We start from the raw sequence: 21,371 nt of genomic DNA, 5'->3' as shown, positions 1-21,371 counted from the left end.
TATTTTAAACTCTAGTTATGCTGCCAGCTAGACCTGATATTTCAATATAGTAAGACTAAGATGCTACTCCTTTGTCATATCAAACACTTTTTAAAGGTAATTCTTTGCTTTGAAACCTATATTTGAATGTTAATTCAAATAGGTTGGCCAAAAGAAAACACACTTTTATAAGAAAAGCTTATTTAAATATAATATCAAAATCCCTCTCAAAGTGTATACCATTCCTTGTCCATATCAATGGAAGGCAGATAATAAAAGGAAATTGGTCTTCAGAAGGCCACAAATTCTACTCCCTCCTAAGGAGTTAGGAAAAATTTTTCTTGAGTCAGCCAAAGACCAGAAGACTGGTCAAGTAAGATTGATCTATGGAAAAATGTTCCTCAAAGATTTCCCTAGACTCTGTCTGCAAGCAGGATATTCCTGTGATGCTCTCTAGTAAGTGGACATCTAGCATAGCATTAGAAGCCAAGAAATGATCAGACGTGGCTATGTGAGGGTAATGTCTAGAGTAGGAAATGTCTAGCCAGCCTTCAGGTAGGTTGTAACATTGTTTTTTGCAGCTTCCTACCCCTACCAGTGTGAATCAATCATGTGTTTACTGCAGGTCCTGCTACTTATTTCAGGGTTCTCATTCTCGTGTAAGCAAAAGCACATTAACCTTTTGTAAGTTTCATATGTACAATATTGCTTAATCCTCCCTTATACATTAAGAAATATTTCATCACCACCATTTTATGGGTGAGAAAACTAAGATCCAAAGGTTAAGAGATTGACAATAGTCACAGAGGTGACGAATGGTAGAAATTAGTTCTGTTCTTTCAAATTAACTCTTTATACCACAAAGATGGCTAAGGGTAAAGGGGGAAAAAAGCATCAATGATAAAGAAGAAAAATATATGAAAAACATTTATATATAAAAACACTTTTCCTCAAACAACATGCCAGTACTTGACCTGCAAAGAAAACACATATTGTAAGGAGAACATGAAATTAAAGATGCTACTGAATTAATGGTATAAATGCAATCATTTTTAGATTTTCCTGAAATTTGCTGAAACATGACAGATGGGATCAAGGAAAAGGAAGCAGAGGCAAGACTTAAAGGTGATCTGGATTGGCCTAAAGCAGCCAATAGAATAACAGCCTGAAATAAACACAGACTGACCAGAAAGCAGCCTTTATACAATTCCCTCACAGTCAAACTGAGGATGTGTTGCTTTATTAATGTAATTTATTATTCTTTTGTCTGATAGTGGACAACTTGATTAGGTGTTCCAGAGGCTACCAAAGTTATTTTGTAGCCAATAGAGATATGCAGACCAGTGAAGATTTCTATTGAAGCTGTTTACCTGGGACAGCTAGATACAGCTATAATCATCAATCCTAGAGTCACTGTCTGCCAATCTCACTATGTGGTTTGTATAAGATGATAAACAGATAATATTAGTTCTCTAGAACGCAATTATTTATATACAAAACATCAGTGACCTACTGGCACTTTTGCTACTACCCATAACTCTAAGAATAGTGATAGAGTTTTTTGTTTTGTTCTTTACTCTTTATTTTTTATCATCAATTAGAGCTTCTAGGAATATCCTAGAAAATCTCCCCTTCACATAAGAGAACTTTTATGAGGCCCAAAGACACAGAGCTTTTAATCTGGAATTAATTCTTTGATGCTGTTCCTATAACTATCTTTATATTATCTTCAAAAACAGTAATTTCAGAAGTTGGTAAATATCTCAATGAAAAATATATTCTCATGTTGAAACTAGATAATCATAAAAACAATAAATGTCTTGAAATACTTGCCCTAAACTCTATTGTTCTTCTAAGTGGCATAAACATTGATTTAAAATACTGTCCTCTATTAGACTACAATTAATTACTTTCAAATGTGCTTCCACTGAATTCAAAGAAGTCTTTTATAACATCTGTATGGCATAATTATGTAGTGGATACTATATAGCAGGTGCTCCAAAGATTGATGAACACTTCTAAAGGAGAGGTGGAAGCCACTGATATTCTAGGGGAATGACCCAAGAGTCCAATTTCTCTCATTTTCCTTATCAGTGAACACAACCCCACTATTGAAAGTTATCTTCACTTACAAACACTGGTTTACAAGGGTGGTCCAGAGACTTCTACATGTCTCAAGGACCCTCAGTTCTAGGATATCAAAATTATATTCATAGGAATATAAAAATGCCTTTTTATTTTTCACTCATATTCTCACAAGTGTACTGGAATTTTCCAGAGGCTGCATGATGTGCAATGACATCATCATTCTGATAACAAATGGAAAGTGTACGGTATCCTCTTGTACTTTAAAAAGTTCTTGGGTTTAATATCTAATGTGGTAAATATTAATAGATATGTTGAGTGGTGCTGGTAAATGTTTAACAACTGTTTCTCCATGGGAAAAAATTCTGATTTAAAACATCCCACTGTGTAAACAGTTGATTCCAAGGCAACAAAAGGACTTCACTGAACTGAGTCAGGAAGAGATGTGCACAATCAGCTCTTGCACGCCAGTAGTTGGCTCCAGCAGGCCATTAGATATGACCCACATAAATGAAAGCACTTTGAGGTTCTCAATAGCTTTTAAGATTGTTGAAAAATCCTGAGGCCAAAAAATCTGAGAGCCATTGCTCTACAGTAATGTTTTTTAAACCACAGGTCGTGATCAAGAAGTAACACAATAAAACTGAATTGATCTCAAACAACATTTTAAAAAAGTGTCAAGAACAAATGACACCAAAGTTATCACTGGTGATAACAGCACCATTTCATAAAAGTGTGCCACAATTTAAAATGTATTTCTCACTATGCATTATGATTAAAGTTTGTAAACCATGGGGGCAGCAAGCTGAAAAAGAGTAGGCATGTAATTCCTCTGGAATTTGAACATAAAGACCTGCTGCACAACCCACATTTAGCAACCAGGTACCACTACAAGGACAACATCACAAGACAGAATAGGAACTGGTTCTGATAAAGTCAAACAACAGAGCTTCTGAGAAGAAAATGTGAATTACCACCTGCCCAATAAGGATGCTGATGCTGACTCATCTCCTTGTATACTTTCAATATTTTATCTCTTCCCTGAAAGTAAGACTAAGCCATATTAACTATAGGTAATTCCATTCCTACTGCAAACAAGTCCACACCCAAGCAAGCACAGGGCTATTTGCTTCATATTTATAAGCAAGTTAGAAGTGCTATAATGCATTATCCTTGCACTTATTCAAGCATAAGATATAAATTTAAGTAAGATATAAATTTAAGATCCTATCAGCAAACCTGAATTTGTTATTTGCACAGAAATGGTCTTGTTGAAGTCTTCTTTCATGGGCAGGTTCTCACCTTCTCATCTAATAGGTACAGATAGATCTTTTCAACGTAATAGCACAAGAGGCTAACAAATCTATATATTAGCTATTTTCATAATGAAACAAATTATCTAATTAGAGACTGCAGCTCCAAATTTAAGTTCTTTTAAAAGACAGTTTTCAGGATATTATGCTGCAATTCAGCTGTTAACATAGGAGTCACAAAAATAAAATGAACAATATTCACATTTTTCCAAAATTTATAAACTCATTGACACTGATCACATTTTAAAATATTTAAAATTTTCTATGCTTAGATATTTATAATACCATAAGTAAGTTCATCATGATACTGGTTCAGTGAAATTTATTTCACTATTTAAGTTATTTACAAAATTAAATACACCTATTAGAAAATTATCCCCAAAATCTACTCTATCAGAACACTATAATTATTCCCCCTCAAAACATCTGCTTTTTCAACTCAAGTGCCAGCAAGAGGCAGAATATTCTATAGTATGGCTTGACTTTATTATTCAAGAAAAATCTTTTTGATGTGGAAAAGGGGAGTGGTTCTCATGTTATCAGTTACCTGGTATTAGCAGCTTTCAGGTCACAGAAATGAGTGAGTAAAGTTCTTACAACATCATTGCAGACAACTTTAACCACATCCACGTGACTCAATCTGTGTCGCAGCTGTCTGGCAATTTCCCAAAAGTCTTCCGAAAGCAGATTGTAAAGCTGCCCCTCATCTCTGCTGAGATTTCCATACCAGGAGAGAATGTAATCTCTGTAACTGTAGTCAAACACTACCCAGGAATAAACAAAGCAGTAAGGAAAACTTAGATGAAAGAAGCAAAAGCAATAAAGCATTTCTACTGCAAATTGGCTACCCATTTTTAATACTGTTTAAAAAGTAAAGAGAAAACAGAAGTCAAGAGAAGACAGACATTTTAAAATGAAAGACTCTAACTGGTATGTTGTGTATACTTATCACATATCTAGACTTTCTAACATAATCTAATCTTAAAATATTTGATCTTGGTTCCACACTATTTAAAATGTATATAACAATCAAAGAAAGAAAGAACAAAAAGCATCTTAACACAGTGACAACACATTTTCCCCCGCAGCTTTTGGTATTGCCCCAAACTTCTCTTTCTTCATATAGCCAAAATTGTGGTCTTTCTAAGAAAGCCTGGGCCTTCACCACAGGATGAAAAACACTTCTTCCAAATTTATTCCATTCTACAATGCTTTTCCTCAGTACCTAGTGATAGTGGCTGCTCGCATTATTTGGTCTTCCTATATCCTTAGAATTCTTTTTACTTTTAATAGTTAATATTAAACTATTTTAATGTTAATAATTAATATTATTAATAGTTAATTCCATGTTATAAGGTAATGATTCTTTATATTTAACCTTCCCTGCTCAGTTACAGTATGGTTTGTCTCCTAATACCTCAACAAACGTAGAATGAATCCCATATATGAGTGCCAGATTTCATATTAGGTTCAGCAAGTGTGGCATGTCACCTTCATTGGAAGATATTTAATTTTCTTAATTCTGAATCAATCCTATGCCTCAAAATTAGAGAGCCCTGGCTCTAGAATAGTGTCAGCTAATACAAACATGAGACCCATGTATGTAATTTTAACTTTTCTAGTAACTACATTAGAAAATTTAAAAGGTGGCATTCATTTCAATAAAATTTCATTTTACACAATATATTCAAAATATTATTCCAATAGGTAATATTTAAAAATAAATATCTAAAAATGAAATATTTTTCATGCTTAGATTTGTAATCTGGTGTATACTTTTTATACTTTCAGTAATTTCAAATTGGACTGGCCACACTTTTGGTGTTCAACAGCCACATATAGGTCTGTGTAGTTACTATGCTGGATAGTATATCTATAGTCCATAGGGGAGAAAAAAGTCAATGTGACCTTTGCAAGAAACTATTTTTTTCAATATTTTTAGTTGCAGATGGACACAATACCTTTATTTGACAGATTTATTTGTATGTGGTGCTAAGGATCAAACCTAGGGCTTCCAAATGCTAGGCAGGTACTCTACCACTGAGCCCCAGCCCCAACCCCAAGAAACTATGTCTTTTGAAAAATAAAATGCTACCAGTCTCAAGTTATGACACCTCCAAGTGCCCAAAGGGAGAAACTAACATTTGGTTACACAATCTTAATCCAGGTTCAAGAAAACGAGAATAAATTTTTTTTAAATCACTTATTTCTCAATTTATTTTTCATTTTCAAATACTTCTTGATTTGGCTTAATTTCATATGAAACTATGTATTATTTAAAGTGATGAATTTATCCTCCTGCTTTTCTTTGCTTGTCTGTACAGCATTTCATCCCCAGAAATCCTTAGGAACAAAACATAACTTGTGATTTATTTTACACCTAGTATACAAAGGACTAATCCGAAATTCTCTAATAAGTTTTGAGTCTGGTATTTGATAGTCATGTTATTTCTCTTGGCCATTATATTTTTACCAATTGAGAGACTTAAAAATAATAAATTTAGGTCGGTTTTTTAGAGGGACAGAGTGAAAGGGAACATCGTGAGTCATATTTCTTAGAAAACTAAAAGGTAACTAGAACCTTGAGTTCAGGATCAGTATTTACCCAATATGATGCCCATAGGCCCAAGGAAACACTATTCTTGTTTTAATATTCTGGGATTTTTTTTCTTGAAACATCAACCATGAAAGTCAATCCAATGCTTTTCACATTTCCAAATTTCTTAATTCAGTTTTATAATACTTTACAAAAAAGTATCTTACATCTCATTCAAAATCATTATAGAGAATCAAGAATTTTGTTCACATGCATGGAGAAAGGTTTAAATTTACAGTGAATCCACAGCTTCAGTTATAGTAGGATAATTGTGCCTTCTGGCTGAGAACAATGACCTGCCAGAGTCAGAAAAAAAGATCTTGCCTTAATCTTTAACTGTTCTTTACGCAAATATTTATAGAAACCTTCCAGTTTGTAAGATGGTATCAATACCCACATCATGAACCACCGAATATGAAAGAAAAGGCAAAATAAAAGCAAAACAAACAAATGATCTCCTAGCACTCTCAGTCCTTTTATGTTGACTTCTAGATATTACTTTGAATAAATGGCAGTTATGTTTTCTAGATTTTATAAAAAGTTGTCCTATCTCATTACTAATTGGACTATTCCATTAAGAAGAAAGCAGATACAGTTCCTGACCCAAATGTAAGAAATTATGGCAAAAAAACAGGAATGGGTCAATCCTATAATCTCATTTTTTGGCAACAAACAAATAGACTATGGTTCCTACACAGTAATTGTGTTTCATCCCTTTAGGAAACTTAGGCTCAAAGATGTGAAATAACTTGATGAAGGCAGTGACAAGTTTCCTGTCAGTCAAACATCTTTCTACTCAGCACTTTGTAGTCCTACACCTAAGTAGAACAAAGTAAATTACATGAGTAAAAGATAAGAAAAATCTTAAATAGCATCCTTGTCCAATGAATATCCATCTTGTTTAAACCATATGTATATGAAAAAATATATATGTGTATGTGTGTGTGCATGCGCGCGCAAAAGGCTCTACTTTATAAAGTTGTTCTAGAAACCACAAATAGGACAAATGGGTACAAGTCATGAGTACGCTGCTTTTGCAGCTCAAAATAAGGAGGAACTGAATAAAAACACTGAAACTATTCCAGAAGTGGCCATATTGGACGGTGACCATTCCATCATAAATTCTTAAGCTAGATACCTAGTAGACAAGGATGACATAGAAAAACATGACATCCTAAAATGGTGGGCTGTATTCAATAACCTCTAAAGGCTCTTTCTGTAAGGCCTCTATAGCTTTCTTCAGTCTCAGTGCCAACTAATAAGAGTATAAGCGCTACCTTTCCAACAAACCCTGCTCATTTGTTAATTTGCAACTTTCTCCCTTGCTTTTTTTTTTAACTGTAGGTTTTCATGCCACAGAATTTTTGACTAGTAATCAATGAATCTGCAGCCCAAAACATCTGGAAAATAGAAACATTTTTCCTTTTCATTATTATTCATTTTCAAATTATGACAGGAAATTAAGAATAATGATGAGACAATATCTTTAAAATAGGATCATATTGAGGGTGCTTAAGGCCTATTGTGAAAGGCATATCACCTCTATAATGTCTCATTACATTTGTTAAGCACACTGCTTATGCTAATTAAGATAATTCTAAAATACTCCTCTGGTAACATTTTGGTTAAGAATGGATAAAAATTAATACTGGCCTAAATTTTTACTTAGTAATAGAGATACATTTTAACCACAGGTGCATCTTCTATTTCTAGCTGATTATCACTCTTCAGTCAAGTATCATGAATAAATATGTAACTCAAAAATAACAGTACAAAACAAAGCCATGAGTTCAAATACACATATCATATAATGATACAGACTCATTTACACAAGTACACATATGAACAGTGTATTCTAAGACATACCCTATAAGTCAGTTCAAGGAGACAGAAGTTCATGATAAAATCATTTTATGGACTTTACTAAGAAATAAACATAAATACATGTATAATCACAATGAGAAGTAAAAGAGCACTTCTCACTGCTGGGCAAAGTCTTTATTTTAAAGACAAAGTAATAGCCAACAAAAATTCAGATGCTATTATTACTCTAATACATCTATTTTCTAAGATTACTGTCAAAGAAATAAGTAGTTAGAAGGGATATCCCTGGAGATTACAGAAAACAAAGTAACGTGATTGGAACTTTAGTTAGGTTAGTCTGAAAAGATTTAAGGTAACAAAGTAAAACTAGCAATGATGAGGGCTGGGGATGTGGCTCAAGCGGTAGCGCGCTCGCCTGGCATGCGTGCGGCCCAGGTTCGAACCTCAGCACCACATACCAACAAAGATGTTGTGTTCGCCGAGAACTAAAAAATAAATATTAAAAAAAAAAAAACTAGCAATGATGAGACCAAGTTAAAAAGCTACTTAGTCTAGATAATGTGATATCAGGTAATCTCTAACTATAAATTTTCCAACAAGGAATGACTCAAGTGAAGTAAATAGTATAAAATAGAAAGCTCTAAGAGAGTCCTTTTCTCTCTCTCTCTCTCTCTCTCTCTCTCTCTCTCTTTCTCTCTCTCTCTCTCTCCCACTATTTCTTTCTTTTTACCCTTATGTTTCCCCAGAGCAATACAGAGATAAGGTTTCACCCCATAGAGCAGAAACATTCACAGTCTGGTCTCCTGGAAAAAAGTAATAATCCTCCTTCAACCAGAAACTGGTTTAATGATAATGATAAAGACAACAATAATTCTTCTGCTCAAGTAGATAGTCCTTTAGGGTTGGTTGGTTGTTTTTGTGGTACTGGGGACCGAATCCAGTGATGCTCTACCACCTTTTTAAAATTATTATTATATTTTGAGAAAGGGTCTCACTCAACTGCCCAGGATGGCCTCAAAGTTGTGATCCTTCTGCCTCAGCCTCCCAAGTTGCTGGATTACAGGCCTGGGCCACCATGCCTGGGTTCCTTTATGATTTACACAAAGTATTAAAGTATTTTTGCTTTTGTTTTATTTTTAATGCTGGGGATCCAACCCAGAGTCTTGGGCATATCAGGTTTTGCTCTACCACTAAGTTCTACCTCCAGACCCTAAAAAGTATTAAAATGCAATGTAAAGTCATATTTGGGAAGATCTGGGGCTACTAGTTTATACTAATACTATTGACTGATCTATTTATTCAATAAAAAAGCTGTATATACATTGCATACCACTGGGTTAATAAAAAAGTTCATGAACTGCATGAGTCAAGCCTTAAAGGGGTGTAAGAAGTCATTATCTTTCAGGTGCAAGCCCTACTTTTCTCTGTGTCACCATTTAATTCTCAGACAGCCTAACATCCTCTAGCATAGCCACAAGGGGAGTCTAGTAAAAAAGATTACTACATCAGGTTTGCCTTATCTAAGACTTATTTCAAAGAAACTAAAAGTTCTGTTACACATGGACAATGACCTTCCTATATCTTATGCTATCATGATCATTTTCAAGTTGTGGCCCTTTGCATAACCTAGATAATTTACTAACAGGCATATTTACCACTAAAATTAAAAAAAAAGAAAACAATTAATGGGCCAAGGATTTAGCACAGTGGCAGAGAGCTTGCCTAACACATATAAGGCCATAGGTTTGAAAGCTAGTACCACAAAAATGAACAGCAAAGCATTAAGAGTCAATCAAAAAAAATAAAAATTTAAATTTTAAAAAGTCAATCAAAACTAACAGAAATATATTCACTCTTGAAGTACACATGTAACACTAATTTCAAAGTGAAGACAACCACAAGAAATAATAAAGTAATGATATGCTAAGACTTTTAGGCAGTGTCTTACAAGACAAAAGTCTAGGTCAGCATCCCCAATACTTTGAAAAGGATAAAATCTTAGAAAGAACTATATGTCCAATTCAATAAATTTCAATTTAGCCTGGTGTGTTGGTACACACCTATAATCCCAGTGACTTGGGAGGCTAAGGCAGGAGGATTACAAGTTTAAGACCTATGTCAGAAATGTGGTGAGATCCTCAGAAACTGAGAGCCTTCTCAAAATTTAAAAAAATAGGGGTGGGGTTGTGGCTCAGTGGTAGAGTGCTTGCCTAGCATGTGTGAAGCACTGGGTTTGATTCTCACATATTCATAAGTAAATTAGGGGAAAAAAAGGGTCCATCAACAACTGATAAAAATATTTTTAACAACTTTCAAAAACTAAAATAAAAAGGGCTGGGGACACAGCTCAGTGGTAAAACACCCTGGGGTTCAATCACCAGAATGAATGTATATATTTTTTTTTTCAATTTAACATTTGGAAACTATACCAAGAAAATGGCAAGTACTCAATAATTATGGAATTAAATAACCTGGTCCACATTTTTGAGATGATTCAGAGTAACCTAGAAAATTAGGCAACAGATCTAATAAAATTTAATAGTAAATCAAAAATAATTTTAGAAGTCCTTCTCCCAACTCCATCCTCTGTCTGCTTTCCAGGAAATGTAATATATTTTTTAAAATATTTATTTTGTAGCTGTAGTTGGACACAATACCTTTATTTTATTTATTCATTTTTATGTGGTACTGAGGATTGAACCATGGCCTCATACATGCTAGGCCAGCGCTCTACCCATGAGCCACAACCCCAGCCCAGGTAATGTAATTCTAAGGAGAAACTTTTAAAGGTATTTGGTATAGAACAGTAACTGTTCTGACTTCTCAAATAGACATTCACACGATATCAGAACCTCTAAATATATAGTTTTTAGATTTTAAACTGGAAAACAAAACAATAATAATATGCTCTGATCATCTTTCCCAAGTATCCCATTTAACTTCCAGCATTTGTGGCATAATTCTTATTGTTCTCATAAAGCCTAACTATATTATTTACTCTGTATTTTTGACTGTTACTTCTTTATTCTTGTAATTCAATCTTTAGACTCAAAATAAACCCAAACTTAAACTGAGCTACATCAGAAACACTTGAGTAACAAAAAATCCACGTACACAATGTAAAACGTGTCTGTGCAGAAACACACGCACATATGCTTTATATTTTACTCAAGACTCTTTGAACAAATCTGTTTTTAAATTATATATTCTAAAAGCAATAAAGTAAATATAAAAAGATAAAATGGTATAATATTATCATCTAGTTGAAATTAACTTTAGGATGAAATTTTTAAATAAATACTTCATGAGCAATTCAAATCAACTGCATTGAAATAGCCAAAGCCTGAACAAGTGTACAGTTACTTAAGTTTTGAAAACACACAGAGACTCTCAATTTTATCAACACTAAGTCTATTATAGCTAGCTAATAATATCCTGAATTCCAGTTAAATGTAAATTAAATACTCCAGATATGCAAATTACAATCACTGATGGATGAATGGATAAACAAACGTGGTACATATATACAATGGAATATTATTCAGCCTTAAAAAGGAAAGAAACATTAAAACACAATCATTCCATTAACTTTTTTTTTTTAAATTAAGGATAAAGTTCCAGTTTCAGAGTTATTGGAATAGCTTATATCAGACTAATCTTCTTACAGTAAAATACAATTAGGAACTCTGGAAAAAACATCAAAGAATTATTTAAAGGCACTGGAGAGGAATCTACCCTTGAAAGAAGGGAATGGTACTGAATAAGATATGTTTCTGTACAAGTTTTGATAAACCCAGCCTGATTCCCTCTTAAGATCAGGAGCCACAAGTTATAAAACATTCATTTCTGTTTTCTGTAAAATAGTAGGATTTCTATTTGGCCTGGCCGTATTTTGATGTTTTAAACTTACTTGGAATGCCTGCCCTTGCCTTGAACTCACCCATGCCTGGCTTTCCCTGACCAGATAGCAACCCTCTCTGAAACCTCAGTGGCGCCTCATAAATTCTAGCTTTCCCTGGCCTGATAACAACCCTCTCTGAAACCCTATTGGCGCCTCATAAATTCTGATGTTGGGATCTAAATTAACTCCCTAAGTACTGAACCATTTAGACCATTAACCTACTACCTGCCTTTGTATTATGCTTATCAAAATCTTGTTATCTGTAAGTTCTCAAGATACGCCCCCCACCACCTTTTTTGCAACTTTCTGTGCTATAAAGCTGCACTCCTAGAGAGCTAGAGGACTGTCTTCTATTCCCATGGGTTTTGGGAGGGACAGTCCCCTCCAGTCAGAATTATAAGCTTGCTTTTATTTGATTTAAAATTGGAGTCAGTGGTCTTTTCTTTGAGTCGTGGTTTAATGCTTTCCCCTAAAGGCAACCACATTATTAGAGGCATAAGGTAGTCTGAACTCAGAACGATTGCATTTTATAATTGTTGTGGTTATAATTATTATTATTATTAAAGATACCAGAATCAGAATTATTATATCTTATCATTTAAGATACAGATAACAGAAAATAGGAGTTGCCAGTGAAGATGAAAATATAGGCAGGAAAAAAATAAAAAAGGATGGAGATACAATAACTAGGTACAAATCCTCAAACCCATTGCTAAGTCTGGCTACCCACGCAAAGTAGAGGAAAGTAAGGGCAGGAGGACTGAAGAGCCTAGCAGATAACTTCAACCACTGTCTCCCACTGAGACTCACAACTGACTGCTAGGACAAAAGGATTCACCTTGGACTAAAGACAAAATCCAAACGGACCCAGCCCCCCAAAAAATGTATGAAATCAACTGTCTCCAAGGTGATCAGTCAATAGCTAAACTGAATATTAAAAAAAAAAAACTCAACATTTTTCAGAGAAAGATAAAAGAATCTAGAGTGTTTAAAAAATAGCATTCATGTTGTTCAGTACAGGATCAAAAATAACAACACAGGAAACCCCCCAAAAGTGATATCCTCTCAATATAAGTTTCACTTATATGTTCTCTTCATTCTTATGTAAGACTAACTACTATCAATTAATTTGGTTAATGGTTTGCCCATGAGTGAGACTGAGTCTATTTATCCCTAACATACCTTCTGTAAGTTATATCTAGAAGAAAAAAATGATTTCCTGAAACCTATTTTAGGGAGCAAAGATCTGTGCTTTCTATGGCAGAAGAAGCTCCACTTGACTGGCTAACCTCCTGTGATCTGGAAATTCATACCCGATAAATACTTAATCCGTTTCATTCAACCAAAATATGAATGCATTTATTTAATCATCAAATATAAACTATGAAGAAAAATTCCTAATGCTATAGGAAAGAAGGATAGATTAATTTGCTAGATTATTATTTTCCTTTTAAAACATAATGAATTGCTTTATGTAGTAATTATCCTTACATATTGAACATACTGAACAAAAGACTATTTTAAACATGTATCTTCAAGCAAGAAAAAAATAACTAAAATAAAAACCAAGCAAAGACTGAAAGGGTAATCATAAAAGAACCAGATGGCCCATACACATATGTAAAAATACAGGACATTTTTATTAGAGAAATGCAAATTGGAGCGATGACATACCATCAGATTGCCATCAGATTGCCTTACCTTACCTTAATTCTTACCTTCTTTCAGAGCTTTATCCATATTATGAGAAATTACTACCCTTCTAGGCTGAACTGTCTCATTTGAGTTTCCACACACAGAACTCTGAAATATGAGGGGAAAAAAGATAAAGATTATTGAATGAATAAAATTACATATAAAAATAAAATCAAAGCTGTGAAATTTCATATAACAATCATTAAGATAAGTTTTGTTAGATTATAATGTTCTTCTGGAAAAGTAAATGCTGTAATTAGATAAAATATTTTTGGAAAAAAAAAGAGTTAAGGAAGGATTTTCCTTATCAAATATCATAATAGTATGTTGATAATGTAGAAATAAATAAATCAACAGAATGATAAGAAACTACAAAAAAACATATGCATCTATATATGGGAATTAATAACATAATAAAATTTTGAAATTAATATAGAAAGGAATAAACACTATTCAATAAACAGTATTGGAATCATTTTATATTCATGGGGGGTAAAGGGTTATAGTCTCACCCTTTATATACAAATAACTCAAAACTAAATAAAGAGCTAGATACTTTCTTAAACTAAAAATTAAAATATGGCAAAAGCTGTTTATAATCTTAAAGAAGAATTTTCTAAAATAAGGCATAAAATCCAAAAATTATGAAGGAAAATGAAGACAAATATGACTATTTAAAACAGAAAATTTCTATTTGACCAAAGATGCTAAAAACAATACATAAATGATGGACTAGGAGACAATATCTTCAACATACTGAACAAAGGATATTGTATACATATATCTTCAAGCAAGAAAAAAATAACTAAAATGAAAACCAAGCAAAGACTGAAAGGGTAATCATAAAAGAAGCAAATGGCCTATACACATATGAAAAAATACACCACATTTTTATTAGAGAAATGCAAATTGGAGTAATGACATACCATCAGATTGCCAAAAGTAGGGGAAAGATTCATGTTGATCAGGGTTTTGGGAAATGGTTGCTGCTTTCATATAAAGTTGGGAGGATGTATATTTCTAAAAGCTTTTAAGAGACAACTGAATCACAAATATTAGAATTTTAAGTGAAGTATCTTTTGTTTCAGCAATTCCACTCTTAGGAATCTAGCCAAAAAAATTACTTGCATACATGCAAAAAAGTCCATGTACAAAGAATTCCACTGCTATTGATTATAAAGGAAAAGAACTGGAAATAATCCAAGTATAAATCAACAGTCAAAGAGTAATAGTGCTTGGGGTATAGCTTAGTGGGGGAGCACTTGCCCAGCATGTATAGACCTTCGGTTTGATCCCTAACAGAACTGGGGGTAGGGGGAAGTTAAAGTATAGTACATGATTAAAAAGCATGCATTAGGGAGGGAAAAAAATTATATATTTTGTCCATCTTGAGAAAATATTTGGAAGCACAAACACCAAACTATTAATAATGTTTTCTTGCTGGGCATGATGTCACACTCCTATAATCCCAGCTACCCAGAAGACTCGGGTAGAAGGATCACAAGTATGATGTCGGCCTGAGCAACTCAGTAAGACCCTATCATCAAAATAAAATAGGGCTGGGAATATAATTCCGTCATAGAGTTTCCTAGGTTCAATCATGAACACACATACAAAAAAGTTGTTTTCTCTCAGTAAGGCATAGAATTTAAATTCTCACTCTCTATATGTCAGTAATGTTTAAAAAGAATGAACTATATAACTGCTTAGAATTTAAGTTTTTTGTTTTAAAAAAACAGGTGAGACTTACAGAATTAAAATACTACTATCTGGCCAATATAATTAAAGAAAAACTTCTTAATTGATCATATACAAAGTGATTGAAATATGTAATAAAACTGGGTTTGGGAGGAAAATAATGAAACTAAAATATTATACAGCACTTTTGTGAATGAAAAGTACTACAATGCTTGATCAGCATTGTCATGTTTCTTAAGGGATCTAAATGGCTAATACTATTATCACTCTCATCCCACCAACAAGCATGAGGAATCACTTTGTTCTCAAGTATGTCACACCAGCACAGTTGCAATCAATTCAATGGCCATAGGTCACCCAATAGGGAGGGGATAATTTCTAATCCTTGGCTTAGATTCATGCTGTCCATGGGTCAAGTGCCAAGTGTCATCCCTGTTTATGCTTGTTATTATTAAAAAAACAACCAAAAAGCTGTAGTTTTAAGATTTCTAAGTAGAATTTTTTTATCAAAGCTTTACAACATGAAAGAACAGACATTCCTTTATGCTACAAATTAACATACAGCATTGAATGCATTCCCAAGAAATTAATGAAAACTTCATAATCATATATAGACAAAGCCACTCAATGCATAAAAAAATACGTTCAACCATTTAAAACTATTTTTTAGTCTCTTGGAAGCTTGTTAACGAATTGCATGGTCAGTAGATTTTATTCTAATGTATTTTTTTTTAAATAGAGCCTTTAGGAATAGGATTACTGCTCTCTTTTTAATACTTTTTATTTATTTATTTATTTGTTTTTATGTGGTGCTGAGGATTGAACCCAGGGCCTCCCACGTGCTAGGCAAGTGCTCTACTGCTGAGCCATAAACCCAGCCCTCTAATTTAAGTTTTTATGGAGTTTATGAAGGGGGGCAGGGACACTAAAGAAACGATCAGGTAGATATTTAAGAAATTTATTTATTTATTTATTTATTGGCTGAACTTTGAGTTAATCATAACCTTTCAAGGTTTTGGCAAGTACTCTGGTTAGTTTGCCAAATATACTTATAGTAGTTTTAATGACCAATTGTGATCACATGATAAAACTGAAGTCAAACACTTATTGGAGAAGTACCTGAACTTGGATTCTTAAAATGAAAACCATCTTTAAGGGCTGGAAGAGAAACAGGTGTGAATTAAATGATAGGCAGCAAACATGCTTTAGTTTGGATCTTGAATGTTCTTCAAGGGCCATGTGCTGATCCCCAGCATGTGTTGCTCTTTGGATGGATAGAACCTTTAGGAGTTAGGACCTAGTGGAAGGAAGTTAAGTCTGTGGAGGAATGCCCTTGGTGGGAAAATTGGAACTCAGCCCCTTCCTGTCTCTCTTTGCTTCTCAGACACCAAGAAGTGAGCAGTTTCCTCCGTAATGCACTTCCCACCACAATGTACCTCCTTTCCATAGCCCCAAGACAACAGGGACAAGTGACCATGGACTGAAACCTCTAACACTATGAGCCAAAATAAACCCTTCCTCCTTTTAAGTTGATTTTGCTCAATATTTATTACAGCAACAGAAAGCTAAGACAACATACATATTTGAAGCACATTCTTTGCACGTCTCTCTTTTACAACTCTCTTCAAAACTTTCAATTTGTAAATTCTTTTTCCTCTTTTTTTTTGTCTCTCTAGTTTTGGAGCTAATATTTCTTGTGATGTTTCTGTTAACTACATGTAATATAACAAAATACTTTTATCACTACTGACTATATCTGAACAGGGTCTCTTTAAGAAGCTTAGGAAGGAAAGTAGAATGGTGGGTACCAGAGGTTGGAGAAGAGGACTAATTGTTTAATGGACACAGAGTTTCAATTTTACAAGGCAGAAAGTTATAGAGATAGATAGTGGTGACAATTACATAACATTATGAAGGTATTTAATACCACGGAACTGTATACTTAAAAATAAGATGGTAAATTATGAGTGTTTTACCACACTAAATAAATTGGGGAGAGTGGCTTATGAGAATAACATTTTCTATTTTAACACTTTAAACAAAAGCTCTATTATTTTTCAATCTGATTTTCCAATTTGGTTCTGGATTTCCCTTATCCTACCCTCAGGTGTCATTGACCCTTATCAGAAAGAAAAAGTTATCCTTATCCCACCCCACAGTCTGATAGAGAATCTATAAGTAAGGGAAAATAAAAGAATAAATATCATGGACCAGCCAATTGTGGTAGCATAAACCTATAGTCCCAGCTACTTGGGAGACTGAGACAGGAGGCTCCCTTGAGCTCATGAGTTGGAGACCAGCCTTGGCAACATAGAAATAACCTCTTCCCCAACTCAAACAATACAAAAATAAAAAATCAAGGCCAAAACTAAGTGGGCTACTTATTATGCACATAAATTCCTTTTTTAAGGATATAATATTTTGGAGTCAGAATCTCATATTGAAATGAATTTAAGATAAACACTCCACACTCTATTTTCTTTCAGGTCACAGGATAGATTTTTATAATCATTGTCCCAAAGCAGAGTTTTTTTCCAAAGGAAGGAAGAAAGGAACGAAGGAAGGAAGGAAGGCAGGAAGGAAACTAAAATGCAAACATTTATTGTTTTAAAAAAAGAAGCTCCACAGGCCAACTTCCCCAAAGACTTGTTCTTAAAGGCAAATATTAATTTCTTCTATCTGCATTAGCACAGGCCTCATTCCTGAGATAAAGCCTACCTCTTCCTGACAATCAGCTTCCTAAAGCTCTGATTTTAAGAAAGATGAAAGAAAAACATGTATTTCTCTTACTGACATGAAGGATAAGTATTAGAAATCTTGAGAGTTCTAGTCCAGAAATTACATCTTCATATGTAGTCTGACCCCTTTGTTCTTGCCCTAAGATTTTAGTATCCATATCACAAAATTAAGTCATAAACACTTTTGGTGAACCAGATCACTATTATATAAACAAAGGAACAAACAAACCACGTTTTTATTTTATTAAAATAAATGAACCTGTCTTCATTTTAAGATTTAAATCTAGCTTAAACAACTTTCCAAGATCATTTTTAATCACTCAATGAGTTCTTAGGAAGGAGAAAATTAAACTCTCAACATATAATTACTAATTATAAAAATGTTTTCTAAAGACAAGGAAAAACCTAAAAGCTTTCCTCTAATACATGAACTTGATCTTTAACATCAAGACCAGACATCATATCAATAAACCCTCTCTTGAATACATATCAGCTTTTCAGTCAACACACTCATATTCTCTTTGTGTCAAGGCTAGACACCCTGTCCTAAGGAAACAACACCCAGAGAAACCTGGGTACTCTGACACTATTAGCGAGTAAATAACCAGGACCTATCTGAAATCCAACCATACATAAGCCATATTGTCCTCTGTTTTTAAAATGGCATTCTTTTCTGGGTTGCTTCCAAGCCAATCCAAAATTGTAATTCCTTTCATGCCTTACCTGCACTACTTAAATAAACAAGTGCCTCTCCCCCCTTCATTATGTAGATTAACTTTTCCAATGTATTTCATTTTTAAAAGAAAATCAGTTGCACAGAGTTCAACAATTATACAGAGTTTAATGGGTGATGGGTATAATTTCCGTAAAGTTATTAGAACAGTGGTTTAATTTACAAAAACAGAAACCCAATAATTATCATTAACCACATGGAGCTATCACATGGCTGAGTCTTTCCAAGCATTCTCGGCATGTGACAATCTACTGTGATCCCATGACTAGCATTCTCACTCCTGATTGTTATTCTCAGAACCATGGTCCTTTCAAAACAATCATATTCTGCCTTGGCCTCAACACACAATTTATTCAAAACCAAAGAAATGAAGAAGGCGTATCTATACTCAGAAGGATAAGAAGAGACTAAGAAACTTGAAAGGCTATCCAAGTAGACTAAGACTGAGAGAAGATGGGGACATGGGCAAGGGAAGTCATTCCCAACATGAGCCATGTTCAACCCATGGGCATCTAGTCTATAATTGCTCCCTTATATAAAGCATTTGGCAGAATGCCTGGTATACAGTGGCAAAGAACAGCTATATTACTAATAAAACTCAAAATGTTACCAAATTTCAGAAAGGTAAAAGTTGGTTAATTGGCTGGATGGCCAACTGATTGACTCTAATAGGAAAGCAAATAAAGGGCCGAGAAGTTAAGCAACCAGAGTAAGACCACAGAACATTCCACTCCTGGAATATTCTGGTCTTAGAGGATATGCTTTACAGAGAGGAAAGTACACATTTCCTGGAGATGTCCTACTGTGTTTGTGCCTTTCCATTTTCTATTATTACTGGTCAAGGATTTAAGTATCTAAACAAAGCCTCATTTGACAAAAGTCAGTTTCCTGGAAAGTGTTTTATTGTGTTTAGTCACGAACTGAAGAATATCTTGTTTTCTTATAAATAAAAGAAAATGGTCAAGCACATATACTGAGAGGTTATCATTTAGGTAATTTTACTTTGATACAAAGTGGTGCATTTATGTCTTTTTCTTTCCTCTCCCTCTTTTTTGTTTGAAAATGATACCTTTTATTTTTATTATTTGTAGTCAAATTAATTTTAACTGATGTATAAAAACACAAAACATAAAAATTTTACACATTAATGGGTACCACGTGATGTTTCCATATATGTGTACATTGTGCAATGTTTAGATCAAGTTAAACATATCTATCTCCTCAAACATTTATCATCTCTTTATGGTAAAAACTTTAAAAATCTTTTCTTCAAGTCAGGCACTGTGGAACATGCCTGTAGTCCCAGATGCTCAGAAGAATGAGGTAAGTGGATTGCTTGCGTCCAGGAATTTGGGACCAACCTGGGCAACATGGTGAGACTGTTTCAAAAGAAAAAAAAATCCTTTCTTCTAGCTTTTGAAATGTACAGTATGTAATTGTTGTCTATAGTTATCCTACTGTGTGTTCAACAGCACACCAGATTTCCCCTTCTTAACCAACCCTAATTTCTATTTTAAATATAATAGAAGCTATTTTTTAATTAAAATCTATAAATTTCTCATATTGCTGTTTTTCTACATTTCAAGCACACTACAATTTCTCTTTAAAATGTAATTTCCAACTATATAAACAGCGGAGATACATTTTATAATATATTATAGGTGTAAAGAATTAAACTGACCCATAATATCATCATCCAGAGAAAGTAATTGATATTCTGAAGTGTTTCCTTCTAGTCAATGTGTCTAATATCTACTAAGTAACCTTGAAAAAGTTATTCTTCACTTCCTCAGTTTTCTTCTTTGTAACAGAGATAACAATAATACCCACCTGGTTAGGGTTAATGTGAGATTAACTTGAGTTAATACAAATAAAGTACATCATCATCTAATGACACAGTAATAATCATAAATTATTATTGGGCCTTTTCCCATTGCATACTTTTTTAAAGAAATTAGTATATATAGTACAGACACAATTCTTTATCTAGCTTTGTATACTCAATATTATATTATGAACACCTTTTCTGTAATAAAAGACCTGGAACACTTATATACTATTGGTGGAATTACAAATTAATATAGCCACTGTAGAAATCAATATAAAGGTTCCTCAACAGACTAAAACTGGAACTACCTACCATATGATCCAGCTATGCCACTCCTTGGTATTTGTCCAAAAAAAAACTAAATAAAAACAGAATACTTTAGAGACACCTGTATTTCAATGTATATATACAGCAGTACCATTAACAATAGCCAATTTATGGAACCAGTCTAGGAGTCCATCAACCACTAAACAGATAAAAGAAAATTTGGAATGTATACACAATAATTTTACTCAGCCATAAATAAGAATGCAATTGTGTCACTTTCAAAAAAATGGATGGTACTGGAACCATTATGTTAAGCAAAATAAACCAGACTCAGAAATTCTGACAAGTGTCACATGTTTTCTCTCGTATGTGAAAGCTAGAAGGGAAAGGAAAGGTTTTCATGAAAACACAAGGGAAGGAAACCATTAGGGTAGAAGAAGCAGATCCAGGGAAAGATAAGGGGAGGAAGTAAAGATATGGGGCAGTGAAACTGATTAAATTAAGTTATGTGCATTTATGAACATGTTGCAATGAAACTCACTATTCTACATAATTAGTATGCACCAATAAAACAAGTATAAGTAGAATCAGGATGCAGTTAGTGAAGAATAACAATAAAAAAAGAGAAATGACCTGGTATATAACAGAACAGAATATTTTGAATGCCATAATTTAACTATTCTCTTATTTACACTTACTTTGTCTCCATGTTTT

At 33.7% G+C, this 21,371-nt stretch overlaps 1 protein-coding gene across 6 annotated transcripts in view; it reads right to left on the bottom strand.

The window, feature by feature from the left end:
- Nucleotides 1-21,371, bottom strand: part of Snx25 (sorting nexin 25) — a 110,322-nt gene that overhangs the window by 66,421 nt on the left and 22,530 nt on the right. For all 6 annotated transcript variants that reach the window (XM_040294414.2, XM_078031042.1, XM_078031044.1 and 3 more), the window contains 2 exons: nt 13,417-13,501; nt 3,925-4,141 (listed from right to left, as the gene is read on the bottom strand). In XM_040294414.2, the coding sequence (XP_040150348.2) occupies nt 3,925-4,141; nt 13,417-13,501 (302 nt within the window). The remainder of the gene's footprint in view (nt 1-3,924; nt 4,142-13,416; nt 13,502-21,371) is intronic.

This window comes from Ictidomys tridecemlineatus, chromosome 14 (genome assembly GCF_052094955.1).
Source record: "Ictidomys tridecemlineatus isolate mIctTri1 chromosome 14, mIctTri1.hap1, whole genome shotgun sequence".
NCBI classification, from domain to species: Eukaryota; Metazoa; Chordata; class Mammalia; order Rodentia; family Sciuridae; genus Ictidomys; species Ictidomys tridecemlineatus.
Note: the sequence above shows the minus strand (reverse complement) of the source record. Positions and strands in the feature narration are given on the sequence as shown.